General features: G+C 48.1%; 1 protein-coding gene across 2 annotated transcripts in view; it reads right to left on the bottom strand.

Moving 5' to 3' along the window:
* The window catches only part of abcg4a (ATP-binding cassette, sub-family G (WHITE), member 4a), a 164418-nt gene that overhangs the window by 100463 nt on the left and 39246 nt on the right, over positions 1 to 24709 (bottom strand). For both annotated transcript variants that reach the window (XM_072486505.1, XM_072486506.1), the window contains exon 2: positions 11075 to 11312. In XM_072486505.1, the coding sequence (XP_072342606.1) occupies positions 11075 to 11312 (238 nt within the window). The remainder of the gene's footprint in view (positions 1 to 11074; positions 11313 to 24709) is intronic.

Here is a 24709-nt window from a genome sequence, read left to right as displayed (position 1 = left end):
GTATAACAATATAAACAGTGTCAATCATGTCCAGTGATGCCTGGGGGAATATAATTTGACACAGAAATTCGTGGCACAGAAGGATTCAACCCATTACCTCAGTGTTGGCCACAAAAAGAGCTATCCCATCTACTCCTACTTTCCACTCAGGTCTTGGTCTTCCAAGTTACAACACAACAAACGCATATCGAGGCACATTTTAAGAGGGCTTCCACATCTATCATCCTTCCAGGCAGCGCTTTCTCGGGCAACACCAGCATCTGTGCGAAAAAACTAATCCTTTCACCAATTACCATCTATGCCCATGGCTATTGACCTTTCTGCTAAGGGCAGATGGTCATCCCTATCCCCTGTAGCTAGAGCCCTCATAATTGGACTCGCCGCTATTAAATCTTCCTTCAGCCTCCCTCTGTTTCAAAGGAGGCAATTCAAGCCTATCCAATCTGCTATCCCAGCTAAAATTCCCCATTCCTGGCACATCCTCATAAATCTCCTCTGTGCCCGCACACGTATGTGTAGCTCTGTTGCATTCAAAGGAAAGCCAACTGTTTGGCAAACGCTTTTCCTTTTGGAGAAAGCAAGTGCTCCATTAAAACCCATCCCAGGATTACAACTTTTGGGTTGCGGCATTTGTAAGTCACAGAACTGTGACTGAGCCATCAACTGAAAGGAAGATGAGTTTATGTGAACTCCTTGGGCGGGATTCTCCGATCCTGGGACTAAGTGTTGACGCTGTCATAAACGCCGGAGCGTTTTACGACGGTGCCACCTGTCCCCTCGGATCAGAGATCCTGGGCCGCACAGGGGGCCAGCATGGCGCTGGAGCGCTTCACACAGCTCCAGCTGCCGATACGGGCGCAAGCACGGCCGGCCCGTGTTTGCGCATGCGCAGGGGTTGCCATTTCCGCGCCGGTCCCGATGCAACATGGCGGAGACCTACAAGGGCCCGGCGCGGAGGAACATAGGCCCCCACCGGAATAGCCCGCCCGCCGATCGGTAGGCCCCGATCGCGGGCCAGGCCACCGTGGAGGCCCCTCCTGGAGTCGGATCCCCCCTCCTCCCCCACAGCCAGTACACTGAGGTCCCGCCGGGTAGGACCACACGAGAACAACGCCTGCGGGACTCAGCCGAACTCGGCGGGCACTCGACCCATCGCCTGGGGAGAATCGCCCCCCCCCGACCGGTACTGCGGCGATCCGCGCTGCATCGGAGAATCCCGCCACATATTCTTGTCTCTGGCAGCCGGCCAACTATGTAGAAGGTTAGGTACAGAACTCCGTGAGGAACCAAATGGTGCCCCCCCCCCCCCCCTCCCCCCCGCCCTCCCCCCCCTGGAGTTTATACAGGATGGTTTTCTGGACCAATACATTGAGGAACTGTTATAACCTGCTTGATTACTACTGGCTGGGGACTAATGGCAATCCCACAATCCTTAGTGAGTATGAGCTTCCCCAATGAGGGGTGGGGGGGGGGGGGGGGGGGGGGCGGAGAAATCATTAGCAGAGGCACCTGCAAAAATAGAGCTGGCCAGTGTGGAACCAGCTGGAGAGGGGAGAGGAGGGAGCAGTGGTGGAGTACTGCTGCTATTGTAGATATGTAATTGTAAATAAAGTTATTTCTTTCGATTCTGCAAACTTGTGCTGGATTCTTCGTGGCCCTCACAAAAGGAACCAACTCGAGAACAGGTCATCCTAGATTGGGTGTTGCGCTGTGAGAAAGGAATAATTGGCTATATACTTGTGCAAGGCCCCTTGGGGATGAGCGACCATAATATGATAGAATACTTCATCAGGATGGAGAGTGACGCAGTTAATTTTGAGATTGGGGCCCTGAATTTAAATAAAAGGAAACTACGAAGGTATGAAGCACATGTTGCCTATGATGGATTGGGGAATACTACTTAAAGGAATGATGGTGTATAGGCAATGGCAAACAGTCAAAGAGACTGTGAATGAACTGCAGCAATTATTCATTCTTGTCTGCTGCAAAAATAAAACGGGAAAGGTGGCCAAATCACGGCTTACAAGGGAAATTAGAGATAGTATTAAATCCAAGGAAGAGGCATACATAGTGGCCAGATAAATCAGGAGACCTGTGGATTGGGAGCATTTAGCAAAGGAGGACAAAGAGATTGATGAAGAAGGAGAAATTAGAGTATGAGAGAAAGCCTGTGGGGAATTGTAAAAGCATTTATGGTTCCACGAAGAGAAAAAGATTGGTGAAAACAAATGTAGGTCCCTTAGAGTCAGAAACAGGGAAATTTATAATGGGGAAAAAAGAAATGGCTGACCAACTAAATACATATTTGGTTCTGTCTTCACCAAGGAGGACACAAATAACATACCAGAAATGTTGGGGAAACACAGGGTTTAGTGAGAGTGAGGAACTGAAGGAAATCAGTATTAGAAGAGAAATAGTGTTGGGGAAATTAATGGGATTGAAGGCCGATAAATCCCGAGGGCTGATCATCTACATCCCAGACTACATAAGGAAGAGATTCTAGAAATATGGATGCATTGCTCGTCATCTTCCAAGATTCCAAAGTTTCCGGAACAGTTCCTACAGACTGAAGGGTAGCTAATACAACCCCACTATTAAAAAGGGAGGTGGAGAGAGAAAACAGGAATTATGGACCAGTCAGCCTGACGTCGGTAGTGGGGAAAATGCTAGAGGCCATCATGAAAAATTTAATAGCAGAGTGCTAGGAAAACAGTGGCAGGATCAGACAGAGTCAGCATGGATTTACGAAAGGGAAGTCATGCTCGATAATCCTACTGGAATTCTTTGAGGATATAACTGGTAGCGGCGACAAGGGGGAACCAGCTACTTGGACTTTCTGAAGGCTTTTGACAAAGTCCCACGTAAGAGACTAACGTGTAAAATTAAAGCGCATGGGATTGGGGGTACTGTATCGAAATGGAAAGAAAACTGATTGGCAGACAGGGAACAAAGAGTAGGAATAAACGGGTCTTTTTCCAAATGGAAGGCAGTGATTGGTTGGGTACCATAGGGATCAGCACTAGACCCCAGCTGTTCACAATATATAGATTAATGATTTGGATGAGGGAACTAAATGTAATACCTCCAAATTTGCAGATGACAGAAAGCTGGGTGGGAGGGTGAGCTGTGAGGAGGATGCAGAGATGCTTCAGTGCAATTTGAACAGGCTGAGTGAGTGGGCAAATGCATGGCAGATGCAGTGTAATGTGGATAAATGTGAGGTGATCCACCTTGTAGCAAGAACAGGAAGGCAGATTATAATCTGAATGGCATGCAGGTGCAGCAGGTATAAAGAAAGCAAAGAGAGAGGATTCAAGAACAGGAGCAGGGATGTCTTGCTGCAATTATACAGGACCTTTGTGAGGCCATACCGGGAATATTGTGTGCAGTTTTGCTCTCCTTATCTGAGGGAAAATGTTCTTGCTATAGAGGGAGTGCAGCAAAAGTGTACCTGACTTGATTATGGATGCCTTATGGATCAGCTGCATTCATCAGTAAGCCAAGATACCAGTCCAACAGGGCCCAAACCTCAGGCTGTGGAACTACTAGATAGCAAGATCAGTAGCTGATTCCAGTCACTGGTCTTCAGCAATGTCACGATGTGAAGCTGTGCACATTCTTACAACCATGGAATTCCTACAGTGCAGAAGGAGGCCATTCGGCCCATCAAGTCTGCACCGACCCGCTGAAAGAGCGCCCTATCCACGTCCACTCCCCAGTCCCACCAAACCTGCACTCATAGGAATCTAAGGGGCAATTTGGCAGGGCCAATCCACCTAACCTGCTCAGCTTTGGACTGTGGGAGGAAACCGGAGCACCTGGAGGAAACCCACGCAGACACGAGGAAAAGTGCAAACTCCACACTGACAGTCACCCAAGGTTGGGATTCAACCTGGGGCTCTGGCGCTGTGAGACAGCAGTGCTAACCATTGTGCCACCATGCTGCCTTCTTGATGAGCTGTGTCACTCAATAACATTTTGGAGAACATTTCAATGGCTTTCTTCAATCGGATAGACGCCCTGTCATTATATCCTGTCCTTGTCAGCAATTTCCTGTAAACCACAATCTTCCCCAGCCTTAACTCCTTGCTCATAGTTGGTCAATGCTCTTCCGACTCCAGCCTCCTGCACAACCTCTTCACCCTCTGCCCCACCCACGGTAGCAGAACTTTCACCCATCATGCACCAGCACACTCTTACCAACTATTTCAGGGGGGAAAAATGCTTTGAAGCATGTTTTTCTCGAAGGCTTTAAGCAGCGATGCTTGACGGAGAGCTTTAATTGAATACCTATATAACCCCCTCTCTCAGAGGCAGAGCTGGTCGCTCTTGACTATGACTACCCATGAATTCTCTCATTATCAATTATTTCAGACGGCTTTAGCAAAGAAAAATGGTTGAGGATCAAAGGTGAGCAATGAAACATTACCTTTTCTTTGAAAATATTCGAATTTTCAGCGCAGGCCAACAGCAACACAGAGGCCATCAATTTAAATTTGTGCTGCTTGAGCACAAACTAAACAGGTTCAAATTACAAAGCACAATGGCATGAAATTGCCGAGTTTGGTTGCTTGTCCCTTCACTTAGCTTGAAGGGCGTGTTGCAAAGACAATGACGCCCACCAACTGCTTTCGGCCGTCAGTCCATTCCGATGGATTCACTTACTAATTCCCAAGGATCGTGGAGTGAGAACACGCACTAAAGCAGAATAGGCCTGTGTATACTTGTGTTTCCTCATAAGCAGACACCCGGTTTCATATTCTGATTGCAGCAGGAATTCACGTAGGGTGACCGCTTTTTCGAGTACCGTCTGCTGACCGCTTTGTCGAATACCTCTATTCTGTCCGCAAGCATGTCCCCCGATCTTCTGCTGGCTCGTCATTTTAATTCTCCACCTTGCTCTCGTGCTGACATCTCTGCCCTCGGCCTGCTGCACTGTTCCAGTGAAGCTCAACTTCGTCACTCTGTGGGAAAAGACAGTCTTCGCCGGGTGACGCCACTGGTCTGGAACTCAATCAGACCCCCTCCTCTATGAAGGCCGTAGGTTGACACAAGGCTGCCATTCTGCGTGTGTAAAGGTCACTGCTATAATATCTCAGTCTCTGTGCTCCCCATGACAAAGCCATAAAGCAAAGAAGGCAGCACGGACATAGAAACCAATACAAAGAGCCCACGGCGAACCATTCTGGTGGCACGGTTGCACAATGGTTAGCACTGCTGCCCACAGCAGTGTTACAAGGATCGGGCGACGGAATGGGCCTCGGCAGAGTGCTATTTCGGAGGATCAATTCAGACGCAATGGGCTGAATGGGCTCTTCCTGCACTGTAGGGATTATACGAATATAAACAAAAGGCAGCTCTCATACAATTAAGAGGTTATACATTTATAAATCAGTACAACAGGAGAAGGACCCGAGCTATGCGGGTCCTACAGACCGATCTCCTTATTAATTGTTGACGCCAAACTGTTGGCCAAAATCTTGTCCTCCAGGTTCGAAGACTGCGTTCCGGATGTGATTGGGGAGGATCAGACGGGATTTGTTAGGGGCAGGCAGTTGGCGGGCAACGTTAGAAGACTGATGAATGTGATCATGATGCCCCCAGAGGTAGGGACGGAGAGGTAGCGGTCGCAATGGACACAGAGAAGGCTTTTGATCGGGTGGAATGGACCTATCTGTGGGAGGTGCTGGGGCGCTTTGGGTTTGGGTGGGGCTTCATCAACTGGGTTAGGCTGCTGTATCAGGCTCCTGTGGCGAGTGTACGGGCGAACAGGTTGACATTGGGCTATTTTAGGCTGTATCGGGGGACGAGGCAGGGATGCCCCCTCTGCCCACTGATGTTTGCGCTGGCCATAGAGCTGCTGGCAATTGCGCTGAGAGCCTCAAGGGGCTGGAAGGGGCTGGTTCGGGGAGGGGTGGAACACAGAGTTTCGCTACACGCAGATGACCTGCTCCTATAGGTTTCTGCCCCACTAGAGGGAATGGGAGAAATTATGAGGATTCTGGGGGAATTCGGCCGGTTTTCGGGTTATAAATTGAACATGGGGGAAAGTGAGATGTTTGCGATCCAGGCAGGAGGGCAGGAGAGGCGACTGGGGGAGTTGCCGTTTAGAGTGGTAAGGGGAAGCTTTCGGTATCTCGGCATCCAGGTGGCAGGGAATGGGAACGGCTACATAAGCTAAATTTGATCCGACTGGTGCACCAAATGAAGGAAGACTTCCGAAGGTGGGACATGCTCCCGCTATCACTGGCTGGGAGGGTACAGACAGTGAAAATGATGGTCCTCCCGACATTCCTGTTGGTTTTTCAGTGTCTCCCCATTTTCATTCCACGGGTCTTTTTTAAACAGGTAAACAAGGTGATCTCTGGCTTTTTATGGGCAGGCAAGACAAACAAACAAAGAACAAAGAAATGTACAGCACAGGAACAGGCCCTTCGGCCCTCCAAGCCCGTGCCGACCATACTGCCCGCAAGTAAAAAAGGGGATGCTGGAGCAGAGCCGGGGGAGGGCGGGTTGGCGCTGCCGAACTTTAGCAATTACTATTGGGCGGCAAACAGGGCCATGATTAGGAAGTGGGTGGTGGTGGTGGTGGTGGGGGGGGGGGGGGGCAATTTGGGGGCATTGGTAACGGCCTCTGCCATTCCCGCCAGCACGGTACTCCACCAGCCCCGTGGTGGTGGCGGCCCTGAGGGTCTGGGGGCAATGGAGGAGGCATATGGGAGCAGAGGGAGCATCGGTTTGGTCTCCAATCTGTAATAAATTTGGTTTGCCCCGGGGAGGCTGGATGGAGGGTTTCCGAGAAGGCAAAGAGCAGGGATCGAGAGGATGGGAGATCTGTTCATAGAGGGGAGCTTTCCCAGCCTGAGGGAGTTGGAGGAGAAATTTGAATTGACGGGAGGGAATGAGTTTAGGTACCTACAGGCGCGGGACTTCCTATGTAGGCAGGTCTCAGCCTTCTCGCTCCTACCACCAAGGGGGATACAGGACAGGGTAGTTTCCAGAGTGTGGGTTGGGGAAGGGAGGATTTTGAACATCTATAAAGGAACTATGGGGTCAGAGGGAATGCAGACCGAGGAGCTGAAACACAAATAGGAAGAGGAGTTAGGAGGAGAGATAGAGGACGGTCTCTGGGCGGATGTGTTGAGTAGAGTCAACGCGTCCACATCATGCATCAGGCTCAGCCTGATACAATTGAAGGTCGTTCACCAGGCACACCGGTGTCCCGGAGGAGCAGGTTCTTTGGGATAGAAGACAGGTGCGTAAGGTGTGCGGGAGGACCAGCAAACAATGTTGATATGTTCTGGGCATGCCCAAAACTTAGAGGATACTGGCAGCAGTTTGTGGATCTCATGTCCAAGGTGTTAAAAACAAGGGTGGCACCGAGTCCAGAGGTGGCGATTTTCGGGGTGTCGGAAGATCCGGGAATCCAGGAGGAGAAAGAGGCAGACGTTCTGGCCTTTGCCTCCCTGGTAGCTCGGAGACGGATACTATTAGCTTGGAGGGACTCAGAGCCCCCGAAGTCAGAGACCTGGCTCACTGACATGGCTAGCTCTCTCTGTTTGGAGAAAATCAAGTTTGCCCTGAGAGGGTCAATGTCAGGGTTCGTCCGGAGGTGGCAGCCGTTCGTCGACTTCTTTAGGGAAAATTAACCGTCAGCAGAGAAGCGGGGGGGGGGGGGGGGTTAGCTTAGATTAGTGTGTAAGAAAGGTGGGGACCTGTGAGGGAGGAAGACGGCCTTTGCACTATGTTTATATTGTACGTACACAGTTTCTTCTGTTATTGTTACAAATCACAAATACCTCAATAAAATGTTTATATTAATAAAAAAGAAATCAGTACAAGATCACAAAACAGTTACGCAATCTTTTCTAGCCTGTCTTAGTTCACCCCTTGAACAATCCTAAAATCCCTGAATTACAACATTCTATTTTTCTTGAAAGGTTTCCTGGGGTGTTTTCAACTCCAATGCTCTGCCTGGGAGCCCATTTCATTTGCTGGTTCTGTTTCGTTTACAGAAGAATTTTCTGGCATTGGTCGTAATTCAGCCTGCACTAACATCAACCTTATTCTTCACGTCTGCTGACCGCTTTGCCGAATACCTCCATTCTGTCCGCGAGCATGCCCCTGATCTTCTGGTGGTTCGTCATTTTAATTCTCCACCTTGCTCTCGCGCTGACATCTCTGTCCTCAGCCTGCTGCACTGTTCCACTGAAGCTCAATGTAGGCTTCAGGAACAGCACCTCAGCTTTCAATTAGGTGCTTTTACAGCCTTCTGAACGCAACATTGAGTTAAACAATGTCACACTGTAATCTCACGCCCATTCTGGTTCCTTTTCTTTGCTTCCTTCAGTTTATCTCTTCAGACAGCAACTCGCTGGCCTTACTAGGGGGTCTGGCCAGTATTTTGTGTCTTTTCTTGCCCTGTCCTGGTCCCATCTTTCCCTTGCTCAAACCCTGTCCCATCTCTCACCCTTCCCAGTTCTGATGAAAGGCCATAGACCTGAAACAATGGCTGGAATATTCCGGTCTCACCGGCAGTGTAAGGTTTGGTGGGAAGCCAAAAAATCGGAGTCTCGGCAGTGGGATGAACTTTAGGAATTCCGTTCCTTGGACTTCGGAGACAGGTCGAGCTTCCCGACAAACAATGTTGGGAATCCTTTCGCAGGCATTAGCATGTTACGCCTACTCGCCAAATGTCTACTCACCGGAATTGAGATCACCTCCAAATTAAGCTCCCCGCCAATAAGAAATTAGAATGTTCACTTTTACAACTGCATTTAAGTGACGTCGACCTGGTGAGGTGACCGTTGACACGATGAGCGGTGAGTTACCGCTGCATTGTCCTCTTTGGGGAGTGTCTGTAAATGCCAGCCTGTGCCTGAGACCAGGTGGTGGCAGTGCAGGTGGCGTGGAAGATGACCAAGGAATGAAATGAAATGAAAATCGCTTATTGTCACAAGTAGGCTTCAAATGAAGTTACCGTGAAAAGCCCCTGGTCGCCACATTCCGGCGCCTGTTCGGGGAGGCTGGTACGGGAAGGGTGTGTCAACGGACATAGGGTGGAGCAGCGGCTGGGAAACGATGGAAGGGGTAGCGCACACTATTGGGTGCCCTTTAAATATGGCGCCAGGGCCTTCGACCCCACGGGGTAACAGTGTGCGCAGCGACTTTTGACCTACCCCTGCCACAAGATAGGCAAGCTCCTTGTGGATGTATGTTTAATGAGGCGGATTGCGTAAGTTCAGCTGTCCCGCTTCAACCCCCCCCCCCCCCCCCCCCCCGTAGATATCCACTCTCATTTCTGCACCTGGACCCCAAAATGGGAGATTCTGTCCATTAGCTCCGGTTTTCTCTCTCTGCACAGATGCTGCCCAACCTGCTGAGCTTTTCCAACATTTTCCTATTTTATTTCCGATTTCCAGCGTCCACACTGTACTGCTTTTCCATTCCAAATAAATGCAGCTGTTGTACCCATGGAGTTGAATATCCTATTAAATGGAACCCGGTGAACAGTCATTAAGACTCCTAGGCCTATCACGGCTTCATCTTTAGGCATACCCACATGAACTAAGGTCCATCAGCAGCATTCACGGAGTCGATATTGCTCGAGTTCCAGTCCTTCATGCAGTATTTTACATTTGCCTGCATTAATTTCAGGTCTATGGCCTTTCATTGGCCCCTACATTTTGTCCAATTCACTCTGTACTTCCCGAGCTCCTTGCTCCGAGACCTCCTAGTTTGATGCCGGTTACAAATTCAATCAAGATTTTCTAATCTAGGTCATTTACACAAATTAGAGATAAATGGTAGTTCCACTATGGACCCACATAAATCCCACTCATTTCTCCCCTTCCAACCCACATATTCTGGCATAATTCCTTTGTACTTGTTGCTTTCTACCTTTGAGACAATTCCTATTCACTCTTCCAGTTTACCCACAATCTGGTGCTTGAGTTTTTAAGACTATCCTTTTGTGAACTATTTCTCACATCCCATTGGACTTATCACTTGGTCGAAAAAGGATAAGGAAATTGAGCAGGCAGAATCCTCTCCTTCTCTGTATCAGTCTCAAGACGTTCTGCACTAAAAAGCAATTCATTATCGACCGTGGATTAAACAATGGATTATGTTGGATTATGTGTTTAAGCAGTATAGCATTTTTCCCTCCTTCAATGAGCTTAATTGAATCTAGTTACAGCCTTACCTACTAATTAGAACTAGGTCATTCATAGGTAATGTAGGAAACATTCCTTCGCATTGAGCACATCGAAACACTCTCCTTCAAAAAACTGTAGATGTTAGTTTTGAAATTTTCTGTTGTCTTGAGATTCAAAGATTTTTTTTTCCAGTGAAAGTATTAAGGGGTCCAGAACTATACCAAATCGAGTTTAAAAAAAATAAATTTAGAGTACCCGATTATTTTTTTCCAATTAAGCGGCAATTTAGAGTGGCCACCCATCTACTCTGCACATCTTTGGGTTGTGGGGGTGAAACCCATACAGACATGGGGAGAAGGTGCAAACTCCACACGGACAGTGACCCATGGCCGGGATTCGAACCCAGGTCCTGAGCGCCGTAGGTAGCAGTGCTGACCACCATGCTGCAAGTAAATAGAGTTGAGATACAGATCGAGCCTGATCTAATTAAATAGTGGAACAGGTATTAGGAATGGAATGGATTACTCCTGTTCCAGGGAAGTGGTATTGTCACTGGACTAGTAATCCAGAGGCCCAGGGTAATTGATCGGAGTTCGAATCCCTCCATGGCAGATGGTGAAATTTTTATTCAATAAAAATCTGAAATGAAAAGTCTAATGATGACCATGAAACCATTGTCGATTGTCGTAAAAATCACGAATGTCCTTTCGAAAAGGAAATCTGTCATCCGTAACTGGTCTGGCCTACATGTGACTTCAGACCCACAGAAATGTGGTTGACTCTTAAATACCCTCAGGGATGGGCAATAAATGCTGGCCCAGCCAGCGATGTCCACATCCCATGAATGAATAAAAACTCTGGATTGAAGAACAAATGTATTACTGAAGAATTAAAAAGCAAAGTAAACCTTCCCCTACCTCTCTTTTTCCAACAAGATCCCTCGCTCACAGAATAAGAGAGGTCATTGAACTCAATGTCCACTGCTGGGCGTTTGGGCAGGTGGGAGAACCTCTGTGCCTCTGTGATATGGTTTTCCACCTTCTTAAGGTGTGTAGTCAGCAGCGGGGCATCCTGGGACCCTCCGTTGCACACAGCATCTTCCAAAGCAATCGACACACAACCAGGATCAACCGGCTTTTCGGCCATCACTCCACGCTGTGGGACAAGAAAGAAAAAAGGTTAAATTGGGATGGATGAATGGAAAAGCATTGTCCTCTCTTTCAACATACTGTGGAAATACGCTTTTTGCATAAAATAAACAATTTGGGATTTGAATGGTGTTAGCCTCAGCGCAGTGGTAGCACTCTCGCATCGACATTTATCCAATGGTTGTCTGTAGGAGCAAGCTGCGCACAAAGCGACTGCCATATTCTCTGCACTGACTATCTAATTGGCTGTAAAGTACTTTTGAGATGTCCTGAGGTTGTGATCACAAGATTACCCATGATTAGGACAGCACAGTGGCTAGCTGTGCTGCCTCACAAAACCAGGGAACCGGGTTCGATTCCGGCCTTGGGTGACTGTGTGGAGTTTGCACACTCTCCCAATGTCTGCGTGCATTTCCTCCGGGTGCTCTGATTTCCTCCCAAAGTCCAAAGATATGCAGGTTAGCTGGATTGGCCATGTTAAATTGCCCCTTGGTGTTCCAAGGTTAGATGGAGTAACAGGGATAGTATAGGGGAGTGGGCTTGCTCTTTCGAAGGGTTGGTCAGACTTGATGGGCCAAAAGGCCTCCTTCTGCAGTGTAGGGATTATATGACATAAGTCAACCAGTGCTTTGCTGTTTGGTATGAGCTCTACTCGGATAAGTATTTTAATTTTCCCTTAGTTTTCACAGTCCTGAACACAGGTATCCACAAACAGAGTGGAGAGGGCACAACGGAATGAATATTGCAGGGTAAGATATGGTTACGACTCTAGTATTTGCTAAATGACCCTCCTGTGGACAGGTGATGTCATCCCATGTGGCAATGGGCATTCTCACTTCAGGTGACATGGTGACAAGAATGTTCAACCATCTTCCGCATTAATGAACTCTCATCCAATTGTCGTTTTGACTCCAGCCCCAGCGTGCAATGCCAAAGGGCCAAACCAGCCTGGTTCCATTGGTAATGTTTTGACCTTGGGGTCAGAAGGTTGTGGGCTCAGGTCTCCAGCACCAAGTTGAGCCTCTGTTGCAGTACTGTACTGGCAGAGGTCTCTACTGTGGGAGGATCAGCCCAGAGGTCATTGTTCTCTCAAAAGCAGACTGGACACCGAGCTTAATGTTGTACACAGATCTTCCTATGAACAAACTGGCTTGGTTACCTTCCGAATTACAGTAGTAATTTATGCAACCTGTGTGGAGTGCTGTGGGACTTTGTCAAACAATGGGGTCAACAGATGTATCAATACAAATTAGTGTTTAAAAATTATTCTCTAGTAATTAGCTTTGTTCAATGAAGAGTGCAGGAGAGCAGTGCCAGGCACACCTAAAAATGAGCAGCAACCTGGTGAAGCTGCAAAACAGGAGTATTTGTGTTCAAAATAGCGAGAGACAGAGCTGAGCAATTCCACACCAACAATTCAGATCTAAGTTCTGCTGTCCTGCAGAGAACGATGGTGGACAATTAAAGAAGTCACAGGAAGGGGAGGCTTCACAAATATCCCCATCCTCAATGAGGGGGAGTCCAGCACATCATTGCAAAAGATAAGGCTGAAGCATTTACAACAATCTTCAGCCAGAAGTGCCAATAAAGCTGCACTTGCTGACCAATAACCTTCTCAATGACGCTCAGTTTGGGTTCCGCCGTGGCCACTCAGCTCCTGGCCTCATTGTAGTCTTGGTTCAAACATGGACAAAAGAGTTGGACTCCAGGGCTGACAAGTAACATTTGAACTATAAAAGTGCCAACAATGATCAATTTCCAACAAGAGAGGATCTAACCACCTCCCCTTGACACTCAGTTACATTACCATCGGTGAATCCTCCGCTATCAACATGCTGGGGGTTATCATACTGTGTCAACAAGAGCAGGTCAGAGGCTGGGAGTCCTGCTGTGAGTAACTCACCTCCTGACTCTCCAAAGCCTGTCCACCATCTACAAGTTACAAGTCAGGAGTGTGATGGAATACTCCCCACTTGCCCACTTGCAGCTCCAATAACACTCAAGAAGCTCACCACCATCCAGGACAAAGCAGCCCGTTTGATTGGTACCTCATCCACAAACATCCCCACTCTCCACCACCAACGCACAGTGGCAGCCATGTTTACCATCTACAAGGTTCACTGCAGGAATTCATCAAGGCACCTTAGGTCGTACCTTCCAGACTTGCAACCCCTACCATCTAGTAATGGCAATAAATGAATCATGAGTAATAAATGCTGACCTAGCCAGTGATGCCTACAACCCATGAATGAATATCACTAAGGGATTATATCCACTTCCCGTTCAGTCCCTATTACACAACTTCTTGATTTGGATTGTTCAATTTCCTACATTTATTGAACGGAGGATTTAAAACAGCCAATCCAATGTTCACAATTGACACTAATGATTTTGACCTTGGGATCAAAGAACACAATTTCTAATTTTGCTCATGACGCTAAATTGGGCCAGGGCAGGGAGACGATGGGGGGTAAAGTAAATACTGAGGAAGACTGCAACAAGTTACACAGGAACATTAACAAACTTGCGAAATGGGTAAATAATTGGCAAATGAACATAAGTTCAACACAGATAAATATGAGGTAGCACATTTTGGCAGCAAGAATAGGGAGAACAAAGAAAAGTTTTAGCGCACAATGACTTACGAGAGAGACGAGTAGAGATGAAGTCGATGAGGCTTTATTAAGCGAGACTTGTCCCCAGCAGTTCAGCAACAGAATGGAGCGGCGGGGAGAAGCTCAGGTTCTTATACTCCGCCTTCATGGCGGAGCCAGGAGTCAACAGCCAACCAGGACCCGGGATCTGTCAGCCAATAGCATCACGGCTTCACAGTCCCATATGACCCCTAATACATACTACCACAAAAGGTACAGCACAGGAACAGGCCCTTCGGCCCTCCAAGCCTGTGCCGACCATGCTGCCCGTCTAAACTGAAATCTTCAACACTTCCTGGGTCCGCATCCCTCTATTCCCATCCTATTCATGTATTTGTCAAGATGCCCCTTAAATGTCACTATCGTCCCTGCTTCCACCACCTCCTCCGGCAGCGAGTTCCAGGCACCCACTACCTTCTGTGTAAAAAACTTGCCTCGTACATCTACTCTAAACCTTGCCCCATCACCTTAAACCTATGCCCCCTAGTAATTGACCCCTCTACCCTGGGAAAAAGCCTCTGACTATCCACTCTGTCTATGCCCCAATACTTCAAAGGTTCAAGTCTAGTTGGGTAGAGGAACAAATGGCAGTGCAAATACCAATCACTAAAAGTTGCAACATGAGTTAGCAAGGCCATAAAAAAGCAAATCAAGCTCTTGGCTTTATTTATGGGGGTTATAATTGAAAAGTAGCAAAATCATGCTAAACCAGTACCAAAGTTTGGTTAAACTACATTTAGAGAATTGCATGTGGTTCTTGACACCATGTTATAAAAAGAATATAGAGGGGCGGGGGTTGTGATTTACAAGAATGGTACCGGAAATACTTGAGTATATTTAGCAGGAAAGGATTGACAGACAACGTCTAGTCTCTTGAAAAAAGGAAGCTGGGATAACGTACTAAATATATCTATTACAAATTCTGAAAAGCTTAGAGAGAATGTTTCCTTTTGTGAGTAAGAGCATTACTAGAGCACATCCATATAAGTTAGTCACCAGGTTCCTGGGTGGCATGGTGGCACAATGGTTAGCACCGCTGCCTCAAAGCACCAGGGACCCGGGTTCGATTCCTCCTACTCTGCACACCTTTGGGTTGTGAGGGTGAGACCCACGCAGACACGGGGGGAATGTGCAAACTCCACACAGACAGTGACCCAGGGCTGGGATTGAACCCGGTCCTCAGCGCTGTAAGCAGCAGTGCTAACCACTGCGCCATTGTGCCACCCTCACTGTCGGGGTTCTATCAAATCTAATAGGAAATTCAGAAGAACTTTCTTGACCCAAAGACTGGCGAGAATTTCGAACTCGCTACCATCGGGAGCAGTTGAAGCAAATAGGTAGATGCTTTTAAGGGGAGGCTCAATAAGCGAATGAGGGAGAAGGAAATAGGTTACAATGACAAATATAAAAGAGGAGGCTTGAGAGGGGCACAAATGCTGGCCGATCCATTGGTCTGTTTTAATAGCATATATCCTACTGAATTGCCAGATTCCATCCAGAAACAGTGATGGTTTTAAGAGTGTAACCAATTATGCGTAAATTGTAGACCTCGGTTGATGTTTTCCGCTGGTTTCATCTGTACTGAGTCAGTAAACAAATGGTTAACTTGGCACTGGTACAAAGACTTGGATATTTTTATCTCCAGCTTATAGAGTTTCTGAACATACCTTCATAAATGTGTTTAGCCCGGTTCAGCTAAACTATAATTAAAGATAATAAGGGAATAATATACTCAAAGACTAATGCATGGGGTGTCTTTTATCTGGCTAAACTCCCAGGGTTGCTGTGCCCTCGGTTTTTCTGGTATGTTTTGCTGGAGGAACAGTTCAACTTTTCAAGTAGCGTGGTTGACTCTTAACTCTCCTTTGAAATGGCCAAGTAAACAATTCAGTTCTTTTCAAATAGGTGGCTCACCACCACCTTCTCAAGGGCAATTCATGATGCTCACGGTGTCAGTGAAGTCCACATCTTTTTTGATAATTACAAAAACAGTTCTGTGTACCATGGCCCATCGAAAAAGCGCAGTAAACCCCATACCTTCGGATCGAAAGCAGCGGTGAATCACTAACCTGCGGGCTCACCGTCAGACAACCCACCTCTCATAAGCAGAAGCAATAAAAATTCAAGGAAAATGAGAACACTCTTTCACCTTCAACAGCAGTGCCTAGATGCACAGGAACAGAAAGACTCCTCTCAAACACAATCTGAATACAATCGAAACTTTCCAACATTTGGGTCGGTGAGTAGTTATCTAACCGACTCCTGAAGAACAAAGGGAGGAGATATTTCATATACATGTAAATATGTTTGTGTATGCAAGATGCCTCTTTGACAGGCAGCACGGTGGCGCAGTGGTTAGCACAGCTGCCTCACGGCGCTGAGGTCCCAGGTTCGATCCCGGCTCTGGGTCACTGTCCGTGTGGAGTTTGCACATTCTCCCCGTGTTTGTGTGGGTTTCGCCCCCACAACCCAAAGATGTGCAGGTTAGGTGGATTGGCCACGCTAAATTGCCACTTAATTGGAAAAAATAATTGGGTAATCTAAATTTTTTAAAAAGATGCCTCTTTGCCAAAGCTTCCATCTGCAATATATCGTTCACAAAATGTTATTCTTACTATTAAAAAATCCATTTGCATTTTTCCCTAACCATTGCACAACCTGGTCTATTGAACAGATCTGCCTCTGACTTAATTGGTTTTATAACTTTTATCTGCGGTTAAACGCTGGGGTGCATAGCAGAGGCTTCTCGACCATGGAAAAGAGTGGCTCAGTGCTATATCATACAGCGTACTTCCAAATTGTGCCAGCCAGGCGTTCTTCAATCAGTTTGTCTGCAGGAAGATGCAGCAAGTGTAGATGTGATGAGGTTCAAAGTTCACAATACTCTCACGTCAAGAAAGAAAAATCAGCACATACTTTATTCACAGCATTGTTCGCCAAGGCTGTTGACATATCCTGAGAGAGGTGGGCAGTGGAATAGTCTGCTGGCACACGGTATCATGGAGTAAAATCCATGTGGTGTAGCCACACAGTAAGTGCCTCGAGAGAAGAAAGGAGAGAAAGGTGCGGCACGATAGCACAGTGGTTAGCACTGTTGCTTCACAGCGCTAGTGACCCGGGTTCGATTCCCGGCTTGGGTCACTGTCTGTGCGCAGTCTTCACATTCTCCCAGTGTCTGTGTGGATTTCCTCCGGGTGCTCCGGCTTCCTCCCACAAGTCCCGAAAGACGTGCTTGTTAGATGAATTGGACAATCTCAATTCTCCCGGTGCCGGAGCATGGTGACTAGGGTTTTTTCACAGTAACTTCACGTCAGCCTACTTGTGACAATAATAAAGATGATGATTATTATTATTAGATCAGTTTCCTTTCCTAAAAAGGGATTTCACTCCCAGCTCATACACTGCACAGCTCAACAACAGCACAGCAGCTAACCCAATGCACAGCAAGGATGTCTGCCCTGCGAATTAGTGAACGACACACAGCACAGGTGAGAAGAAATAGTGAGCAAAATAACAAAAATGAAATGTATTATTTTGTTTTAAGCATGCACCCACAGAACATTGATGGCAGTTCAAAGTAACCACACTGTATGAGGGACACTGAGATGTTTGAGAGACGAGATAAACATACCAATGCGTGTCTTTCTTTGCCTCCTCGGTGAGGGAAAGATGGAAAATGGGTACAGGGAAAGCAAAGTCATATTGGCACAAAACGAATGTCACCTTGAAACCGTCAGGGTAAATGTTCTGCAGTTACTACAAGATGAAAAAGGATCTAATGATCTTACCCACAGCCTTCGGTCGTACTTACCAAAAGCTAAGGAGCCGATCAGTCAAAGAAAATGAGAAACAGAATTAATGAGTCTCATTTCGACATCGCTAACACTATTAAAGGAGTTTCAAAGATATTTGAGTCTCCCAAAGACATCATTCCTTTCTTTCCTTCATGCTGATTTAATATCCAGATGTCTGAAAGATGCAATTGAAGGCATCATATTCGATAACAAAGATATTAGTTCCTTTAATAGGTTAAAATGTAAGTTCAGGCATGTTAATAGGAATCTGTGATCCATAAGGCACTTGTTGAAGATGTTATGTCAACTGGCAAATTACCTTTCAAGAGGCAATTTTTTTTTTAAATTTAGAATACCCAATTCATTTTTTCCAATTAAGGGGCAATTTAGCGTGGCCAATCCACCTACCCTGCACTTCTTTGGGTTGTGGGGGCGAAACCCACGCAAACACAGGGAGAATGTGCAAACTCCACACGGACAGTGACCCAGAGCCGGGATCGAACTTGGGACCTCGGTGCCGTGAGACCGCAGTGCTACCACTGCGCCACCGTGCTGCCCTCAAGAGGCAATTTTATGGATTAGTGCACTTTGTATAAAAGTCTCGTCAATGACTCGAAAATGTCCTTACATCACGCAGTGTAAATTCATGTTTTGCATTAACTTTTAAAAATAACAAATCCTAAAAGAACTTACTGTCAAACTTTACACTTCCTCAGGTACACACGCAGAAAGATATCTCCACGAGGATCCTATAGAGGTCCTTTACTGATTAGAGAAACCACAGACACTACTTTCAGATTGGCTATGGTGGCAGGACAAGGCACCACAGATTCCAAATTCATCATTTTATGCGGCCACGGCGAGTCCACCCCCGTGTTGTATTAAAGAAATGTAGGTTTATTTACAAGGCTATCATACACAGCTCCCGGTAGATGCCAACTGGGTCTTAACAGTTGGTGCCGAACCGTTAACCCCCCGCACCCCTCTCTCTGGCCAGCTCAGACCAGCCCACCCCTCACACCCATCTGGCAGGTTGTAACAGTGTGAACAGGTGTTTAATGCGACAACACACACACAGTTTTGTGCACTAGCCCCTATAACTAAACTGTGCCCTGCACCCGTGCCAACTTAACTGGTGTCTAGCCCACTGGCCTTATGGCCCCTAACGCTAGGCCTTGGTGGATCCCCAGACGGTACAGCAGGAGTGGAGGCAGACTACTGTGATCCCCACCCAGTGACCTGGTTCCCCTCCAGTTTTCTTCCGCTCCCGACGGTTATGAGTGGCCTTCTCCTAGGGTGTGTGTGGGGGGTGAACAGAAAATGGCAGCGTGGACTGACGCATACAGTGCATGGGGTGGATAGCTGGTGGCCTCAGCAGCCAGGGCACCCAGCCGTGGCGGCCGGTATGGGTGCCGGCATGGATGGGGTGTCGGGCTACAGGTGTGTGGGACACGGGTTAGTGCCCTAGGGAGGTTGTGCAGCTTATTACGGCACCGTTGGCCAGTCCGGACGGTGTTGCTGAGGCGCTGACCGCCTCTGCCACCTGCGTCCAGGCACGGCAGACGGCGGCTGGCAGCCTCCTTCCTGGGCCGGGGTACAAGGTCATCCGCCTCTCCTCCACGGCATCCAGGAGGGTCTCCAGCTTGGCGTCGGTGAAGCGTGGTGCTGCTCTCCTCACTGCCATCTTGTTGGCTGGGATGAGTGTGTGTGGGGAGTGCAGTGTGCAGAAGTCAGCCTCCTAAGTGTCAATCCCGAACTGGCGAATCTGGCACCGTTTCTCATTGGAATCAATGGTGTTCCACGTGGCGCCGGTAGTAGCCCCTTAACAGTAGCTGAATCAGTCCAGGTACGGCACCAGTGGAGGTGTCGTGGAAGTCCACAAATCCTGCGCCAGCATCAACACTTAATCTCGGGAATGGAGAATCCCGTCGCTGGTCTTTAGCGGGATTTAATGCAGGTTCCCCTGCTCCCACTGCCGGTGGGAGTGAGATCTTCTGGTGAAAGTTCAGCAACATTTTGACGCCAAAGGTACAATCAAGTGGCATTCAAAAAGCTGGCCTCCTGCTCTAATTCAATCTTTCCCAGGCCCCCAAAACACTCAAACTACTCACCCTTCCGTTTTCTCTGCTTTCTGCAAACGACAGCCGTTAGAAAAATCCCTCAGCTTGCTTCCAGCCAACCTCTGCTACATCCGATATTGTTACCCCCATATCTCCACTTAAACTTCTCAACACACACAATTTCCCAAATTCTGCCTACCTAATGAAGCGTGAAACAAGAGCAGTTTTCTTTTCTCCCCACGGACCATTAAGAGGTTCCCGAGAGGGAGGCACCCAGGAGAAGCACTTAGCAAATGCAAACCGAGTCACTTCCTCAAGAAGGCAGATTCCTTGAGCATCGATGGCCCCTTTTAAAATTTTGCCATTTCATTTCAAGTGCAAATGAATGTCACTTCTCACTAATTCAATCTAAATGGTGCTTTCAGTGCTACCATAACATGCACCAATATTGATAATAATAATCTTTATTGTCACAAGTAGGCTTACATTAACACTGCAATGAAGTTACTGTGAAAATCCCCTCGTCGCCACACTCCGGCGCCTGTTCGGGTACACAGAGGGAGAATTTAGAATGTCCTAACAAGCACGTCTTTCGGGATTTGTGGGAGGAAACCGGAGCATCCGGAGGAAACCCACGCAGACACGGGGAGAACGTGCAGACTCCGCACAGACAGTGACATCAGTTTATGTTCCAAAATTGCAGGCTTGATGGGTTGAAGGATCTCCCCTTGCAGAGACATAGATATCCGAAAGTACTTGTAGTGGTTCCTTTCTGATGTGCAAACCCAGACAACTGGCTCTACTGCCCGTCTTATTGAAACTAGCTAAATCAAACAGCTTGAGGGTTGCGTCTGACACCTTCTGGTCTGTGTGTTTCTGTCACTGTGCCTTTAATAACTGCGGGAACAATGAAATAACATCTCTAAAATAGAAACATACATACCCTTTCAGGTCTGCTCCACCATTCATTATGATCATCAAGTTCAATACCCTGATCCCACCTTCTCCCCCATATACCTTAATTCCTTTAGCCCCTGATGCACTATTAATTGCGACGAGACGAGAGCAGAGAATAATCGAGGCTTTATTAAGCAGAGGTGTGTGGCCTCCTGCAGCTGCTACCAGAAATGGGAGCAGCTCGGTGTGCACACTCATTTATACTCCGCCTACTGGGTGGGGCCAGCAGGCAGGGATCTACCCCCGTACCTGCAGTACAGGAGCCTTCCCGTATTACCTCTAATACAACTATTATACAACCAGTGGTGACTACCACAGCCCCAAGAGCCATATCTAATTCCTTCCTATTTAAAAAGTAGTAATGTTGGCAGGTTTCACTGGCCAGCATGCTTTTTCTAATTCATTCTTGGAATGTGGCTATTGCTGGCAAGACTCAACATTCATTGCCCATCCCCAATTGCCTTCTTGAGCAACTGCAGTCCCATGCGGTGACAGCCTGTTCTCTGTAGCGGTTTGGTACAACAGGATCATTTCAGAGCATTGTTAAAAATTAACCGCATTACTTTGGACCTGGGGTCAAGTGTAGGCCAGACCAGGTAAGGATGAGACATTTCTTCCCCCGCCCCGCCCCCGCCGCTCCACCATCACCCCCAAATGAGATTATCGTGAGCCAGATGCATTTTTGCAACAATCCAGCAGGTTTGTGATCATTATTAACGAGGCCAACATTTTATCGTGGATTTATTAATTGAATTTAAATTCCCCCAGCTGCGGTGTGGGATTTGAATTCACTTCTTCAGAGCATTAGAGCAGGCTTCTGGATTACCATCCCATAATAATACGATTATGCCGCCAACCCTGACGATGGCAAATGTGCTGTTATATAAAATGGCTGCAGGTTGGGAAGGATCTTTTCAAACCACACCAACAGCAAATAAGCTTAACTGTGATTTTAAAAAGATTCTATAGAAAGTACCCTTTTTCTCAGTTAATAAAGTTTATTAGTGTCACATGCATTACACACTGCAATAAAGTTACTGTGAAAATCCCCTCGTTGCCACATTCCGAGGGAGAATTCAGAATGTCCAATTCACCTAACAGCACATCTTTCGGAACTTGTCGGAGGAAACTGGAGCACCCGGAGGAAACCCACGCTGATATGGGGAGAATATGCAGACTCCGCACAGACAGTGACCCAAGCGGGAATCGAACCTGGGACCGCTGTGACGCAACAGTGCTAACCACTGTGCTACCATGCCTAATAAAGCGGTTAGCTTCTGAAAAGAAACTGGGAAGATCCAATACAAAAACAGAAAACACTTTCCTCCATGAATGCGGCTCCAACAACACACAAGAAAGCTTGACGCCACCCAGGACAAAGCTGCCTGCTTGATCATCACTCCATCCACCATCAACACAGTGAGAGCGGTGGGTACTATATGCAAGATGCACTGCAGAAACTCACCACGGCTCCTTCGATAGCACCTTCCAAACCTGAAGCCTCTACCATCCAGAAGGACAAGGGCAACAGACGCATGGGAACATCACCACCTGCAAATTCCCCTCCGAGCCAAAAAACATTGAGGCTTGGAGCTATATCACCATTCCTTCATTATCATGTGATCAATGTCCTGAAAATCCCGTCCTAACAACAGTGGCTGCACCTACACCACAAGAATCACAGCGTCCAAGAAGACTTCTCACCACCAATCTCTCAAAGGCAATGATGGATGGGCAAGAAATCCTGGCCTTTCCAGCGACACCCACATCCCACGATAGAATCCAAAAGAGAAAATGCTGCAAAATCTCAGTAGGTCTGGCAGCATCTGTAAGGAGAGAAAGGAGCTAATGTTTTGAGTCCAGATGACTCTTTGTCAAGGGCATTGATCGCGAATGGGGGGGGCACACTGGGTGCCAACCCGGACCACCCTACGGAGTGGCAACAACACCCACCAGCTCTGGAGGGCCCCAGCGCACTTGCCAGCAGCACTTGTCCCACCATGCCACCCTATTTCGGGTACTGACTCCGGGACGCTGGTGGGTGCCGTTGCCACTCCATAGGGTGCTCTGGGTTGGCACCCAGTGTGCCACCCCCCTTCACAGTCAATGCCTCTAGGGCCCTGGTGTTCATCTCACGATGGAGGGACAGCTGGTTCGGGCCCCGGCTTCCCGTGCATCAGCTGGCTCAGCCGGCCCTGTTGGCTCCCCATGGTCTGCAGCACAGTGCTGACATCCTCGTCGAAGCTCCTCAGTGACTTGGACATGCTCTGCAGAGCCCGGCTATGCTCACACCGGACTGAGAGACTGAGAGACCTGCCCTAGTGACCTAGTGACCGGGACATGCTCCTGAGGGCCATCCGAAACTGAGACAAGCCCCGCAGCACCTCATCAAGGTCCACCTGGAGGGTAGGGGGTGACAGCTGTGCCGCGAATACGGTGGTGTACTTCTAGCTCCCCTCCGAGGTGTTCTCAGGAGAGGCAAGGGCAGGACCACTCCGGATGGGCCGGCACATTCGGATGAAAATCCTGCGGGAGAATGGACATGTGGTAGGTGGGAGAATGGGTCAATCTGCATGGCATTAACAACTCACGTCTGACAGAACATCTGGGTAGGGTCTGGTGGGTCCTCACCGCTGTGCCACATGCCAACCTCTCCGTCAGTGACAGATCTGCCCTCGGCCACCCCCGCAACCTCCAGCACCTGTACCTCGCAGGGAGTGAGGACTCCAATGTCTGGCACACTGCCGCCCGTCTGGACCCTCTCCCATCTGTTGTGGGCCAACTTCCCCTGTGGGTTCACAGAGGGGGAATCGAGGGGGTGTGGTGTGGGGGGTGTGGGGGGGTGTGGGGGGGATGTGGTTGGGCGGGGGGGGGGGGGGCGGTTGGTGCTAACCCACCCATGCGGCCTGATGGAGGTCGTTGATTTTCCTACGTCACCGGGTGCCGATCCTCTGGGTGACGCTCCCTGAGCCGACTCCCGCTGCCACTTCCTCCCAGGTGGCACTGGTTGCCCTGCGGCTGACCCTCCAACACCCTTGGGGAGCCTTACTCCCGCGTTCAGCAATCTGCCCAGGTCGGCAACCCCTAATAATGGGGCTGGTCTCCTCGGTGACACTGCTGCGAGCTGAGTGGGCCCGGCTGTGCAGAGGCGGTTTAGGTGCTGCTCTCCCTTGGTAGCAGGGGTCTGGCGAGCACGGTCCCGGCAAATCAGCCGGCAGGACCATCACCTGTGGTCCTCGTTAAATGGTCTAATTAACATCTATAGCGGTGACCGCCTTGCCAGCCCAAGTGTCGGGAAGCCCACCGCTACCACACTTGCAAACCTTTTGGTTAAATCGCACCCCGTGTATCCACCAAAGAAGGTGGGCAGAGGAATTGCTACACATCTCATTGTGGATAACCCTGGGACTCAATCTAGTGACCAATTTATTTGGAGGAGTCCATGGAATACAGCCACATTTATCTCTCACCAGCACATAATAAGGAAATTCCAAAATAGGAATGTGAGGATATAGTGCAGGTAGCCAGGATTAAATAAATCATTCCCAAGTATCGGCATGCATAATTACTCTGCTGCCAATGACGAAGCAACGTACTCCAGGCTGTTTAATGGCCTTAGTTAGAGGTTAATGGGAGCTAATATTTTTCATGTAAAATAAGAATTTCATGTTTAATAATTAAAGATGAAGGCTATAGGCCAACTATGTATCTGACATACGAAACACGCATTTAGTTTATCCCTAGTATCTTCATTTTACCCAGCAGGTGGGTGAGATTACCTTCAATTGAGCTTTGATTTTTTATAATATCTGTGGTTGTGAACACAACAAATCGTCTGTTATACAAGAGATGACAAATATGGGGGACCGACTGGATGGATCACTCCGTCATCTCCTCTCCGTCATGTTTGCTAGTAATTAAAAAATGGGGGAGTTGAGG

The sequence above is a fragment of the Scyliorhinus torazame genome, chromosome 21, assembly GCF_047496885.1.
Source record: "Scyliorhinus torazame isolate Kashiwa2021f chromosome 21, sScyTor2.1, whole genome shotgun sequence".
In the NCBI taxonomy this organism is placed as follows: domain Eukaryota; kingdom Metazoa; phylum Chordata; class Chondrichthyes; order Carcharhiniformes; family Scyliorhinidae; genus Scyliorhinus; species Scyliorhinus torazame.
Note: the sequence above shows the minus strand (reverse complement) of the source record. Positions and strands in the feature narration are given on the sequence as shown.